We start from the raw sequence: 14,123 nt of genomic DNA on the forward strand, positions 1-14,123 counted from the left end.
TTATTGTCCCATTTTTCCAAATCCGAAAGTTTTTGTCCTAATTTCCAAATCAATCTAAATTATTGTCCTAAAAAACCCTCAAACTCTTTTGAAAGGTATAATATGTGAATAATGGAAAGTCAATTTATGTTTCCACTTGTTACAAAAACACAAAACGTCTATTTCTTTGACATTCTTATTTGAAAAAATGAAAATGTCAAGAGTTATATGCGTGACAAACACATTTCAAACGAAGGTGTCCAAATTTCTGTGGCTAACTAAAATAAATGAATAATTTGGCAAATCTATTTGTCTACTCCTTGAATAAAAAGCATAATAAACAGCCACAATTATACCTTTTGTGTCCATATTTTTAAAACATTTTTCAGCTTTCTTTTTCTTTTCAGTTGGTGAGGTTGGTAAAGGATCACAGCAGATGATTCGGGCAACGAGATTCAGATCAAAAATCAGCCCTTCTTCTTCGGTGATCACTCTTTTCAACAATTCACACATAAAATATTACTGAATCAGAGCTGAATCTCCAGATATAGATACTCAAAAGGCGGAGAAAAGTGAGAGAATATTAATGGTTTGTTCAAAAGGGTCAGCAGAAGGGGGTTTCTATTTCTCTTGATTTTCAATCTCGTGGAGGAATGTTTTGAGTGAATCCCACTGCCCCATCTGTCTTGGGGGACTAACCCATCTCATGAAGATTCAATCTTTACCAGAAAAAATAATATCTTGTTCATAGCAGTAATATATATACATATATATATATATATATATACAGAGAGAGAGAGAGAGAGAGAGAGAGAGAGAGAGAGAGAGAGATGAAGGAGCTGTTCGGGAGCCCAGGGAGAAAAAGTGGGCTGATATTGAGGATTGGGCAGTGTGTGTCTGCAGCTGCTTCAATTGGGGTCATGGCCTCTGCTTCTGGCTTCTCAACTACTACTGCCTTTTGGTAATTAATATTTCTCCCATGTTCTGTTGAACAATTTTATTTTTTTTCATAACTGTTTTCTGTCTGCAGCTGCTTGTTTTGGGAAAGACAGTTGTGTTTGCATGAGTTTTTTCTTTCATTACCACATTTGTAATAGTGGAGTTCCAATAGTAGAAATCTAGAATATCTCTTTTTCTGATAACTTGTTATTTAGGGGAGATTGGTGGTTTTGGGTTGATATTGAGAAGGGTATCTGGTTTTCAAACAGTCCAATTTAGCTTAAGCTATTCTTCAAAATTTTCAATGAGGGTTTGATTGATTTAATGGCAAAAGTGCAATGTTAGAATAAATGTTTAGCGACCTCTCTGATTTGTTGGCTGATGCTTTTGGTGATAGTGAATTAAGTGGCATTTTGTATTAATTTAGTTTCTGAAGTCGATAGTTAGACGCCCTAAGATGGTTCCTTTCGAGTCTTGGATGTCGATACTTGTGTGACTAGAAATGGTTTATACTCAAGTAGAGTCGTAGACAAAGCGTCTTACTAATGACTGAAACATTTTGTTCTGTCAGCTACTTAATTGCATCAATGGGGCTTCAGGTTTTGTGGAGCTTTGGACTCATGTGCCTAGACATACATGCTTTGAGGTTCAACAAGGACCTCCATACCAACATTATTGTGAGCCTGTTTGTCGTCGGTGATTGGGTAAGTGAGACACTCTTAAGATTCATTAGTTTTAGTTTAAACTGCTTTTAGTTTCAAATGTTTACATCATATCTACAATGGGACAGACAAATCACTAAGTTTTTCCCGTCCATCACTTGCTGAAAGATACTCTCAATCATATAAGATTGTTACTCTTTCATTTATTTGAACCTACCCATCAGTGCGGACACATCTTCACTTTTCTGCTTGTACAACTAAACCCAAGGCGACCCAAGCTTTTAGTAAGTAGTAAAGTAACTATAATTCTAAGTCCATTGAAACAGATACAATAAGCTTAAGTTAAATGCTTAATCCTACTGCAAGTCCCACTCGATTCAAGTCCCAAAAATGCTGGTTTTTCATACTGCAGATTGCCTGGATTTAAAAGCAGTTTATTGGACTTTGTTTTTCTTTCTTGATGCATTTTCTGTTTCTGAATATGAACAATCCAATTTATATGGTCTGTTTTCTGGTGGAAATGGCTTATAGTATTTGCATTTTGAAGAAGGATAAGGAACTTATTTCTCTTGAAAAGCACTTTAGGGTCTTCGATTTTTAAAATGACGATTTACATTTGTCTATTTAACTGTAAACAAAAAAGATGGAGAAAAACTATGGGACTCAATTATATCTTCTAGTTGAAATGCAAGTGTTGAATGATAGACAACCTCTAGTTTCTGTACTACTAATAGATTTCGACATCATGAAGCAGGATTTGTGGTGCCACATTTAGTCAATGTTCAACTTAAATAGGACATGAAGTTCCTTGGTGTAGTTCAATATGTAGCAGAAAATTGTAGCATTGTCTATATATTTTCCTTGTTGACATTGAAAATTTGGCATAATGGTTGCTATTCATCTGATTGTCTAGATCTGTGTAATGGTAACTTTTGAAGTGGATATTTGATTCTTTTCTGCATGTTACTATCTTATAAGTAGTCTAGAAGTGCTCACTTAGTTGAGATCAGTTCTACCACAATACACATAAATTTGCTATGGGATGAAAACTTTATGGCATAAGTAGAAAGCAAAGTATAAGAATGATTCAATGTTTTGGTGAGAGAAATTGTTGGAAATAAATAAGGAGGAATATTAAGCTCCCCTCGAAGCTGTAAATTGCCGTTTTTCCAAGTGAGGAAAACTTTTAATGGTTTGATGCTCTTAAACATTGAATCACTTTGATTCTGAACTTTTATCTTTTGATACAGTGTAAAGACATATAATATGCAGATGTCGTTTTGGAATTTTATCTGATGATACTTCCAGTATGTTCTTTCATAGGGCATAATTTATGTTAAATATGGAACACTTTGACTTTGATGCATCTTTGCCAATCTCGGTAGTTCGAACTTGTCAACCACAACTATTCAATAAAAAAGATACTGACTTTCTAGGAGGGTTACATGATACTACTTGACGCTTTTTATGCAAAAAGTTGAACGAGGATAAAGGAGAGCTTAACTTATCACGCTTATTTGTTTCTAATCAAGATGTCAACCTGATTACACCTTGTCCAGCTTGAGTGCAGTGAACATGTATCTCGTAGCAGCATACTAGATATGGAAAATTAACCTGCCGGAGATTCGATAGATCATGGCTCAGGAATAATTACAGATATTCTCAAAGTGAAGGCCCACCACTTCTAAATGCCGTAATTTGATGGGCAGGACCGTAAAATTTGAAAAGAAGATGTGTGATTTTGTGCATTATCGTATTTAGAGGTGACAGTTCGTGTAATTACCATGTTTCATGTCGAGATGATAATGAGACAACATGGTAAGGGTAAACATGGACACAACACAATATAGGAACTGGGCTAGGACATACACGAACACAACACAATAATGACAGAAATATCAAACTAAAATAAAAAAGATTTGAGTAACATGATATTAAGTCACGTAATGTACATTGAGGGTACTTCTAGAGTGGATTGATACGAGTATTCAGATAATCTTATTTCCGGTAACCCATTCATTATCCTAAAAAACCTCCCATCCATCGCCAGAACTATATAAAAAGATTATAGGGCATATATTTTGGTCATGTAGCCCTTAGCCACCACTAGAAACTAGAAAGTTCTGAGAACTATATAAGATGAATAATTTGTGAATGTGTTAGCAGTTCAGCATGCCGCCAAACTTGAGCTCCTTATATTTGAAGCTTCATCTGACAATTGCTCTCAAACATAACTAACAAGGAGCTCAAATCTATTTAGGTTAGTCTAATATTGGCTTGCAGTGAATCAACCAATGCTACTCCAACTGATTGGTTGATTTGACCACATTTATTTATATAACCAGAACCTCCAGTAGCCACCATAAGAAATATGTATATGACATGGGCACACAAATGGCGACTCCTAGTTTCATTTTTTAACTAATAAGTAGGTGGTCAGGTCATTTTCTTGAGGGAGTAGAGTTTTGTAGGTTCTGGTTTTGGCTAGAAGCATCGTTCTGAGAGTATAGAGAACCTAAATTTCAAAACTACTGTATTGAGATGAAAATTTAACTGAACTCAAATGATACCACGAAGTCTTACATTGAGCTTGAGCTCGAATTTTGTATCAGGATGTGTTCCTCAATCCAAACACACCATAGGAAGAGATGATTGTTTATAAATAGATGTTCAGGCGTGTATAGTGTGTTTGAAAGGTTGGGGGTATTAACTCCCAAATACCTCATTCATGATGCAAACTATATACATATCAAATTGATAAGTATTTTATTTGAAGCATACACACAAAACCATGGACTATGTGCAAGGATATTTGGACTCCACTCAAGATAGTTTCCAATAGGCTTGAGTTTGATAAATACAAAATCATATTTGAATAATATGTGGAGATGGCTGAAAATCTTGCAAAGAGGCACGATTGGTTCCTACTAGCACTATGTTTTTTGTTTTTGTTTTAATAATTAAAAGTTGGTAATAGAACTGATCAATGGTAAGGAAAACTTAGTATTGGTCACTATGAGTATTTATTGCACGATCTTATGAAATAGTCAAGACCGTTGCTTGTGCAGCCGAACTACATAGATGGAGATGCTCTGTTGGCAGCTTACCTTGTTTATTAACTATGTGGGGTATTTATTTAATTCCGAAAATCTTGCTCAGAACTTCAACTTATTATCCATTTTGCAGGTGACTGCTACTCTATCCCTCGCAGCTGCATGCTCCTCTGCTGGTGTTATGGTGCTCTTCACTAGAGATACCGATATCTGCAATATAGATTTGAATTTGTCATGCGATATGTTTCAGATATCCATTGCTTTTGCTTTTGCATCGTGGTTTCTTCTTGCAATATCTTCTTATATCATGTTTTGGCTTGTGGCATCAATCTAGACAGTTTCTCTTTGACACCTATCAACACCGTGACCATATGCTCGTAGTGCCAGTGTATATATTGTCAATTTTGGAAAGAGTTTTTGTAAGAAGCATTTTACATTTTTTTTACCACCCTTTTGTGAACCTCAATCCTTCCCTGATGATTAGGGAAGAGATTCGTCTGTAACATGACATATTGAGTAATTCTTGAGCTATTTAGATGAGAACATGTAGAAATTTATGCGAGGCATTGAAGAACTTCTGTTTAGTAGCTCCTTGTAATGAAAAAATGAATTGATCTCTTCATCAAGTAGAAAGAGATGAGAGAGCATTATTTCGTTATCTTCTCACTTTCCTTATTTGTTCTTCATGTCCCAAATGAAAGATTGCAAGGATGGATGCATGAATCTGTAACGCCCATAACAAACATCTTAACCTGGATGAATTGAAACACACTAGAAAGAGATGAATTTCAAGAATGAAACTCCATATTAGATGAGAATTTAAAAGTTTGATGTGTTGATCTATCCTTAAACATAAAAAAATCACAGCCAAGCTGCTTCAAACTTAAAGAGATCATAATCTACAAAAATGTACCTTAGAGAATATTATGGACAAAAAGATTACACATTTCACATCAGAGACCAAACTTTTACAATTACAAATGAAAACTGGAAAGGAGAGATCAACAACAAGAACACACTCATAGAGAGAGTATAATTTAAATTAATAGGCACGGTTGTTAACAGCAGACCTTTACATTACAATCTCTGGTTTCAAAATGCTGGACTTGATCTCCTTGTGAGGCAAAACAACTCCTCCATTGCTGTAAATTTCGTCGCAGACATGAACATCTTCTCCGAGGATGGTCATGTTCTCCACCCGAGCCCACTGACCAACAGTCGAATGCCAGCCAATGATACTCGATGATATGCAGGCGTGTTTCTTGATGCGGACTCCTCGCATGACTGTGCAGCGAGACAGCCTCACACCCGGCTCGACCACACAACCGGGGCCAATTGCAACGTCAGGGCCAATCAAGCATCCCTCCCCGATTTTTGCACTTTCATCCACCAAGACGTTTCCGATTATGTGAGTTCCAGAGGCCAATTTAGGAGAAGAATTCTTCCTCAAGGAGTCCAAGTAGAGTCTTAGACCAGCGATGTAATCCCTTGGCTGCCCGATGTCCATCCAGAAACCCGGCAAGACCATTGCATACAGTTTTCTCTCAGCAGCAATTTCGGGGAAAACCTCCTTCTCTATTGATGTGGGGCGTAACTGGATACGATCAAGCACTGAAGGGTTCAGAAGGTAAATGCCAGCATTGATCTTGTTACCCACGAATAACTTTGGCTTCTCGACAAACCTCTCAACCTTTCCAGTAGATTCCTCTGTAACAACAACTCCATATTTTGAAGGCTCATCCACCTAGATCAGCATTTCATTTAGGTGTTAATCATGGTCTTTGTTCCAACTCAACAATAAAAAATATTCAACTACATATATCCACAATGGCCTTACCTTAGTTACCATAATAGAAGCTTCGCCTCCATGGGATTTATGGAACTCGATCATCTCCTTCAGTGGGTACTCACTGATAACATCACTATTGAGAACGAAAAATGGCTCTCCGGATTTATCTATCAGCTTGTCCCTAGCCAAGGCAAGGGGACCGGCTGTTCCAAGAGGTTCAGTCTCTTGCGAACATGTGATCTTAATCTCAAGCTTTGCCTCAAAATCTTTCAAAAAGTTCAGCATTACCTAGAAAAGAAGGCATTCTATTGTTAATAAAGCAAAACAAAACAAAAAATTGAAGGATCTTTCATCGGTAAAATTTCAGTTAGACAACAATCAGAAGCTCACCTCTGGCTGATAATTGATGGCTAGGACTACTTCAGTTACTCCAATAGCCTTGAGGGCTTCTATCTGATACAACAACAACAAGAATTTTTAACATGCAGGTTGGAGATACTAAGATTAAAAACAGCATCTGAGCATGGTGAGCATTATGCCTGAAATACATGATGCATACTAGAGCATGCGACACATGTAGTAAAGCATATACTGTAGATAAAAACATATTATCATGTGTAAGCACTTACTATCTCAGACTAAATGTTCAGTTTCTTTTGAACGAAAGACTAGAAATTCAGTCTCATTTGAACAAACTGGTATATTTGTGAAAACAGAGCCAGAACTCTTCATTAAATAATTACTGACAATGAAAGACACAAACTACATATGCAAGTTTTTGCATAAGTTGCAAAACCGTACTACCCAGTTCGCACCGCTCCCCACAACAAAAGGAACCTTCACAAGAATGAAATAGTATGTACCTGGTGCAAAATCATAGGCTTGTTAGCAAAATCAACGAGCGGCTTAGGCACACTCAGCGTCAATGGTCTCAATCTAGTGCCAAACCCTCCAACAAGAATTAGTGCCTTCATCCTTAGCTGTAGAAGATTTTGATGGATTAACTTGATAACCCAAAACAAATTATAAACTGCGTCTTTGCTCCTCTCTTCATATATGCATGTACAAGGGGAAGAAGAGGAAAGCTACATGAAACTCTACGATGACATCTGTACTTAAAACATGATGATAAGCATCATGGCCTAATCAATGTTGTCGGCCTTCCATAACTGTCTTGCACTAAAATTGACACGAAATGAATGCATGTATGAGCTAAGAAACAAGGACATAACCGCGTCTGGAAATAGAAACAAAGCACAAATTTAAAGCTGTAGTTGAGGAAATAGAGAGTCAGCCTGTACACACGTCATACCAAAATCAATTCCTGTATAGTCAAGAGGCCAAGCCAAAAATTTTAGGCTGGAAAAACAACAGATTCCAGCTATATTACAGGCTGGCTCTTTCAATCAGAGTGATATAGTGAAATTTTAGCAGATCAAGTGACATAGATATATCATATGCTCGGCGCACCATGCCATAATTTCTAATTTAGGAGGGTCTCCAATTTGATATCTTTGTTACATAAGGAACTCTTGCTAACACTTTCTTTTTGAGGTGATTGAAAAGCAAAAGAAAGATTGTTGATGGTGCAATTGGGCACCAGAATAAAATCTCAAAGTAATCTATAAAACATAAAAAATGTAAAAAAGAAAAAAACAAGTTCAGAATCTAGAACTGGATTTTGGGTTGAAAGTAGATCCAGAACTCCAGGACAATAAAGTCAAGTTAAGAGTCAACAGTAGCTTCAAGTATAAATGTCTTAGAAGAGTACCTAACTCAATATATATATTATAGATCGGAGTAATTAGTAAATTATGCAAAGTGGTGTTTCTTATGGATCAAAAAAGGAGAAAAAAATTGTGTTTGTATTAAACTAATAGCAACTAGCTTATCAATAGCTCGGCATCACCTCTTACATTTGTTATTTCTTACTAACAAGTAGCTAGAAAATCATAATAACAGTTCATATAATAGTAATTAAGCACTAAGCTGAAATACAGAACTTAACTGCAACTTGCAAGTGACCACGAATAAAACCAGAGAATTCCATGAGAAATAGTGAAAATCATAGGTAAGAGACAGAAAGAGAAAACATAAAAGAAACTATTTCAAAACAAGATAGCCAAAAGTACGTAAACTGAACAGCAATGAGATCGTAAAGACCAACTGAGTAACCAATCAACAGAATAATACAAAATCTTTACATTATTAGTCCCATTTAATTATAAACCCATTTAGTAGCAAGAACAAGAGTGGTTAACTTGAAAACATTGTAAGAGGCCATTAACTATTTGAAAAATAAGATACAATATTTGAGTTTTAACTGCACAAGATCAGAAAAATACAAAGGCAACCATATTTCATGAAGTCAAGCCAAATTAAATCTTTTGAGAGCTCAAATATGTCTTCTGATCAGGATGGAGCCACCTAATTTCAAAGGTCCACACGAATGAGAAGGCGACATTTCAGTACAAAATTGCTTAGACCGATCAATCAGATAGCTTATAATCTCAGCCCATCAATAAAACATGATTTTCCATTTCCACCACTGCGATTGGAAGCCAAATTCTGCCAGCTCCTTATTGTATCTCTTGTCCTACTAATTTTTCTCCTTCATCGCCATATTCCTCTACCGAATCCCATCAAATTAGCTAAGAATGATGGAACGTAAAAAGGTTGTATCTATAAAGAATATGAATGAAGAAATAATGGAATGCCACAAGTCCATTCCAATTTGACGTCCGTAGCAATGGATACATGAAGCAAATGATCTGATCCAGCTAACAGCATTTCATTCAACTACTAAATGGGAAGAAATAACCAGAAAAAAAAGAAAAAGTAAAAAGCCTAAAAAAATCCCACCAAAACGAAGCTAATCAATACAAAACAAAAACAGAAGATCGAACTGCACAAACAATGAGACAAAAAGTACACCAGCATTGCAGATCCCAAGATAACAAAAAAGGAAATGTTGCTTTGACCCAGAAAAATACCTTCTTCTTTTGGGGTTTACAGCAGATCTAGGCCGAGTCAAAGAAGCAAGTCGAATCCAAGACCGAGTCAACAAATGTGGTATAATCCTCAGTTTACCACAAACCCCAACGATTTGTGGTTTTCCTGAGAGATGAAGAGAGAATGTGGGACAAACAAGAATGCTTGGGAAGGATAAATATATACACTTGCTTTTGTATGTATATATAACGAACTTATGACTTCCTTTTATCGATTCAATACGTAACATTTATTCACAAATTTTTTAATCCACTTTGTCGTCCTAATAATTTACAAATTTCAATAATTGAATAAATCCACTTTGTCATTTCCTCAAGCCACATGACCACTTGATATGTTCATATTAATGTAATTTATTCGATTGCTTATTAAATAATTTAATGATTTTTCTAGCTCATACAAAGATTAAAAAAATTATAATTAGAAAAAGTAATTTATTCATTTTCGATGATGAAGTGGTTCGTATTACTGTTGCGTTTACTTTTGGTTGTAAAAATTTTATTGGAAATGGATGGATAAGAAAAAGTGATATCTTTTTTTTAATCATATATTTATTAAAGATGAAAAGATGAGAAAATATTCGAAAATATTTTCACACTCCTACCATAGGATAATATTATGAGGAAAGTTATAAAAAAATACCAACTTTTAAAAGTGATATGTTTTTTAGCCCCTCTTTAAAACTAACTCTTTTGTATACCAAAATCTGTGAAAAGACTAAAATAGCCCTTACGGTCCCCACCACTTAAAGACAAAGTCAAACTCGTGTCCACGATCGCGGACACGATGTCCACGGTCGTGGACACGACGACGCCATCGTGATCATGATGGCAGCCATCGTGGGCCACGGTCGTGGCCATGACGGCGCCATCGTGTCCATGATGGGCGACGGCAATAGCACGACCGAGGTGAAAGGGGCACGACGACGGCACGACCGTCACCCATGTCGTGTCCACGATCGCACAAAAGGGAAGAGGGTGATTGGCGATGGCACAAGCCGCGGGGGGAGGGGGGGGAAGGGGGCAAAGGCCATGATGGGGGGAAGGGAGAGGACACGACGGGGGACGAGGAGCGAGGGGACGACGGGCAAGGGGGGAAGGGGGAGGACACGATCGTGCCCTCGGTTGTGCCCACGATGGCAATGTCTCGGCCGATAAGACCGTCCCCCGACCGTCGTGTCCATTATGGGCACGATGGGCAGGAGGGCCACGGTCGTGGCCACGACCGTCGATGTCCATCGTGTCCATCGTGGGCACGGTCGTTGCACGATCGCTACCATCGATGGGCCGAAGGCACGACGGGCCGGGGGGAGGGGACGGGGGACATGACGGAGGGGGGGAACAGGGGACGGAGGACACGACGATGGGAGGGCACGATCGTGACCACGATCACACCGTCGTATCCTATTTTTGTTTTAGCAATTGATTTTTTGGTAGGATTTGTTATAAATAATGGATGTTTTTCTTATTGTTTGAAATTTTTAAAATTTATGATATTATATTCGATTTATGCCATGTTATTTGCCGAGATCACGATGGGAACCTCCCATCGTGATCACGATGGGAGGCACCCATCGTGCCCACGATGGGTTCGAGCGGGCGAAATAGAGGGCAGGCACGATCGTGGTTCACGATGGCCGTGATCGTGACCACGATCACACCATCGTGTCCACGACCAGGTACACGATCGTGTGTTATTATTGTTTGAATTTTTTGAAATTTATGATGTTATATTCGTCTAATTTAAGTTTGAACATGTTATATATCTTCTAAACAATATTTTAATACATAGTTAATCAAACCATTTAGTCTTAAAACACATAATTTAAGTGTTTTGTGAAATGAGTCATGACAACTATATAACATTCCATGAAATGTTATAAGTATTTTCCAAGTAGATATTCATAGATCTTGATGTATATAACTCCGACTCGTTTAATTTTGATTACAAATCAAACTTGATTGCTAAATTATGGTTTTAAACATAATATAATACATTAAACAAGTCAATAATCATATTTAAATTCGAAATTAAATAATTTTAATAACCACACGATGACTCGTGAGAGCCATCGTGCCCATGGTCGTGAGTCTACCATCGTGGACACGACCGAAGGACACGATCGTGCCCACAATGGCACCTCATGATGGAGCTCATCGTGAGCATGACCATGGGTACGATCGTGCCCTCGCGTCGTGTCTTCCCCGTCGTTACCCAACTTTGAAACTTATTGAGATTTATTCCATATTATTTACCGAGATCACGATGGAAACCTCTTATCGTGGTCACGATGGGAGGCACCCATCGTGCCCGCGATGGGTTTAAGCGGGAGGAACGGAGGGCACGATCGCGGTTCACGATGGCAACGATCGTGATCACGATCACACCATCGTGTCCACTATAGTGTGTTATTATTGTGAAATTTTTGAAATTTATGATGTTATATTCAACTAATTTAAGTTTGAACATGTTATATATCTTCTAAACAATATTTTAATACATAGTTAATCAAACCATTTTGTCTTAAAACACATAATTTAAGTGTTTTTGTGAAATGAGTCATGACAACTATATAACATTTCATGAAATGTTATAAGTATTTTTCAAGTAGATATTCATAGATCTCGATGTATATAACTCCAACTCGTTTAATTTTGATTACAAATCAAGCTTGATTGCTAAATTATGATTTTAAACATAATATAATACATTAAACAAGTCAATAATCATATTTAAATTCGAAATTAAATGATTTTAATAACCACACGATGACTCGTGAGAGTCATCGTGTCCACCATCATGTCCTACCATCGTGGACACAACCGTAGGACACGATCTTGCACGATCGTGTCCTAACGTCGTGTCCACGATGGTGGACACGACGGGGAGAATGGCGGGCGTGGGCGAGGGCAGGGCACGACGGGGGCGAGGGCACGATAGGGCGGGGCGAGGGCACCATCGTGGTCCACGATGGCGCCGTCGTGACCACGATCGTGGCCCACGATGGCTGCCATTGTGTCCACGATGGGGGCTCACGATGGGAAGCCCCCACCGTGATCACGGCAGCCACCAACATTTTTTTTTTGTTTTGCTTTTGTTTCACAAGACAATAATATACAAAAATCAACATAACAAATAGAGTGAACAACATATCAAACTAAAAACAAATAACATGGAATATGTCTCAAACTAAGTCTCAATATGTTTCAAAGTTGGGTAAGACAAAATATTCTAAATCCTACAAGCCACCTATACTTCTTGATAGGACCTTCAATATCAAGTAAAATCTTCTTCACATCCTTGAATATTTCGGCCCTCAAATAAATATTAACCCCACGGGTCACATAGATCAATGTAGGTCTTTTCCAATCACAATTAACCTACAAAATCAATGTATTAAAAGCAATTAGAAAGAAAATCATGCATTTGAAAGAAATAATACAACAATTTAAAAAAAAAGGTGAGGGGAAAAGGGCTGTCATGATCACGATGGGAGCTCTCATCGTGGACACGATGGCAGCCATCGTGGGTCACGATCGTGGCCACGACGGCGCCATTGTGTCCACGATGGTCGCCCCCCTTCCCCCCCATCATCCCCAAACAACAAATCTCACCGGAAACCGCTGAAAATTTCAAAAAAAAAAAAACTTCATTGTCAATAAATTTTTAATAAATCTCAAGAAACTCAAGTTATTTACCAACTAAACATGATTCTCAAAGTATTATAACACACATACATGCATTTAACAATGAATTTAAGCTCTAATTTTTTTAAAAATTTGAAAGGGGCAAAAATTAGGGCTCACCGGAGGAATAGGATGCGTCGTCGGAGCTTGTCGCCGACTCCTCGTCATTCTGGTCGCGGTCGCCCATCTTGATGTCGTCATGAGGTGGTGCTCGGTCGTGAGATTTCTCCGATCGTGAGTGTGTCGTGAGAGAGAGAGGGACGAAAATTTAATTTGAGGGTGGAGGGGGGAGTAGGGGGGGGGCGATTGACTTGGACGAAAATCTTGATTCCCTTTTTTTTAATGATATAATATGAGGGTGTTTTAGTCATTTAACTCATTTTGGTATACAAAAGAGTTGTTTTTAAGTTGGGGCTATAAAACATATCTCTTTTAAAATGTGGTATTTAAAATCTTGGACCCCTAATATTATCCAACATTGGAGATAAAATGAGTGAAAATGAGTTACCCGAGAAAATATTCCACCCTACCCGGATTTTTTTTTCTTCATCATAGTAAACATATGAAAATAGTGGAAAATGAGTGAAAATATACTTTTTCTCTCCTTTTCCATCAAAGTAAACGCACCCTTAGTGGAAAACATGTGAATAATATAATCATATTTCAAGTTCAAATTTAATACTCTCTTCGTCCCATTATTAATGATATGTATTCAATTTTGGTTTGTTCCAACTTAAATGGCCCATTTTTAATTTGGAAAATAATAATGAAACACTTAAGACTTTAATTAATCCACTAATTACCTTTCTAATTATCTCCTCCATCCGGACTTAACCCTTTTTACCCTAAAATCATTTCCTTTTTGGGGCAATTGCCCCTAAATACATTACCTTTCCCCATTTCCTGGAATTGCACATCACCTTTAAAATCCGCCTCATAATACATAACCTTTTTTTTCTTCTGGAATTGCACATGGTCAATCAACCACCAACCGGAAAGATGA

General features: G+C 37.6%; 2 protein-coding genes across 3 annotated transcripts; one reads left to right on the plus strand and one right to left on the minus strand.

Annotated features, from left to right (window-relative positions):
- The first annotated feature begins 211 nt into the window (after positions 1-211).
- Positions 212-5,291, plus strand: LOC131019538 (CASP-like protein 5B1). The gene is made up of 3 exons (XM_057948102.1): positions 212-940; positions 1,490-1,622; positions 4,767-5,291. Exons 1-3 carry the CDS (start codon positions 810-812, stop codon positions 4,965-4,967), a joined length of 465 nt encoding a protein of 154 aa, XP_057804085.1. The 5' UTR covers positions 212-809; the 3' UTR covers positions 4,968-5,291.
- Positions 5,292-5,557: 266 nt separating this feature from the next.
- LOC131019539 (mannose-1-phosphate guanylyltransferase 1) lies at positions 5,558-9,734 on the minus strand. Of its 2 annotated transcripts, none has more exons than XM_057948104.1 (5): positions 9,416-9,734; positions 7,286-7,402; positions 6,813-6,875; positions 6,471-6,710; positions 5,558-6,377 (listed from the first exon to the last, which is right to left on the minus strand). In XM_057948104.1, the coding sequence occupies exons 2-5, from the start codon at positions 7,394-7,396 to the stop codon at positions 5,706-5,708; spliced, it is 1,086 nt and encodes a 361-aa protein (XP_057804087.1). In that variant the 5' UTR covers positions 7,397-7,402; positions 9,416-9,734; the 3' UTR covers positions 5,558-5,705. The 2 variants fall into 2 exon arrangements, with proteins under 2 accessions (XP_057804087.1, XP_057804086.1); XM_057948103.1 differs by having other exon boundaries at positions 7,286-7,601; positions 9,416-9,615.
- Positions 9,735-14,123: the final 4,389 nt, after the last annotated feature.

Source organism: Salvia miltiorrhiza, chromosome 4 (genome assembly GCF_028751815.1).
Source record: "Salvia miltiorrhiza cultivar Shanhuang (shh) chromosome 4, IMPLAD_Smil_shh, whole genome shotgun sequence".
In the NCBI taxonomy this organism is placed as follows: domain Eukaryota; kingdom Viridiplantae; phylum Streptophyta; class Magnoliopsida; order Lamiales; family Lamiaceae; genus Salvia; species Salvia miltiorrhiza.

Coding starts and splice junctions, on each gene's coding strand:
- LOC131019538 (XM_057948102.1), top strand. CDS start 810: ATGAAGGAGCTGTTCGGGAGCCCAGGGAGAAAAAGTGGGCTGATATTG. Junction 941..1,489: donor TCAACTACTACTGCCTTTTG/GTAATTAATATT, acceptor TTGTTCTGTCAG/CTACTTAATTGCATCAATGG. Junction 1,623..4,766: donor TGTTTGTCGTCGGTGATTGG/GTAAGTGAGACA, acceptor TCCATTTTGCAG/GTGACTGCTACTCTATCCCT.
- LOC131019539 (XM_057948104.1), bottom strand. CDS start 7,396: ATGAAGGCACTAATTCTTGTTGGAGGGTTTGGCACTAGATTGAGACCA. Junction 6,876..7,285: donor AGCCTATGATTTTGCACCAG/GTACATACTATT, acceptor TTGTTGTATCAG/ATAGAAGCCCTCAAGGCTAT. Junction 6,378..6,470: donor CTTCTATTATGGTAACTAAG/GTAAGGCCATTG, acceptor ATGCTGATCTAG/GTGGATGAGCCTTCAAAATA.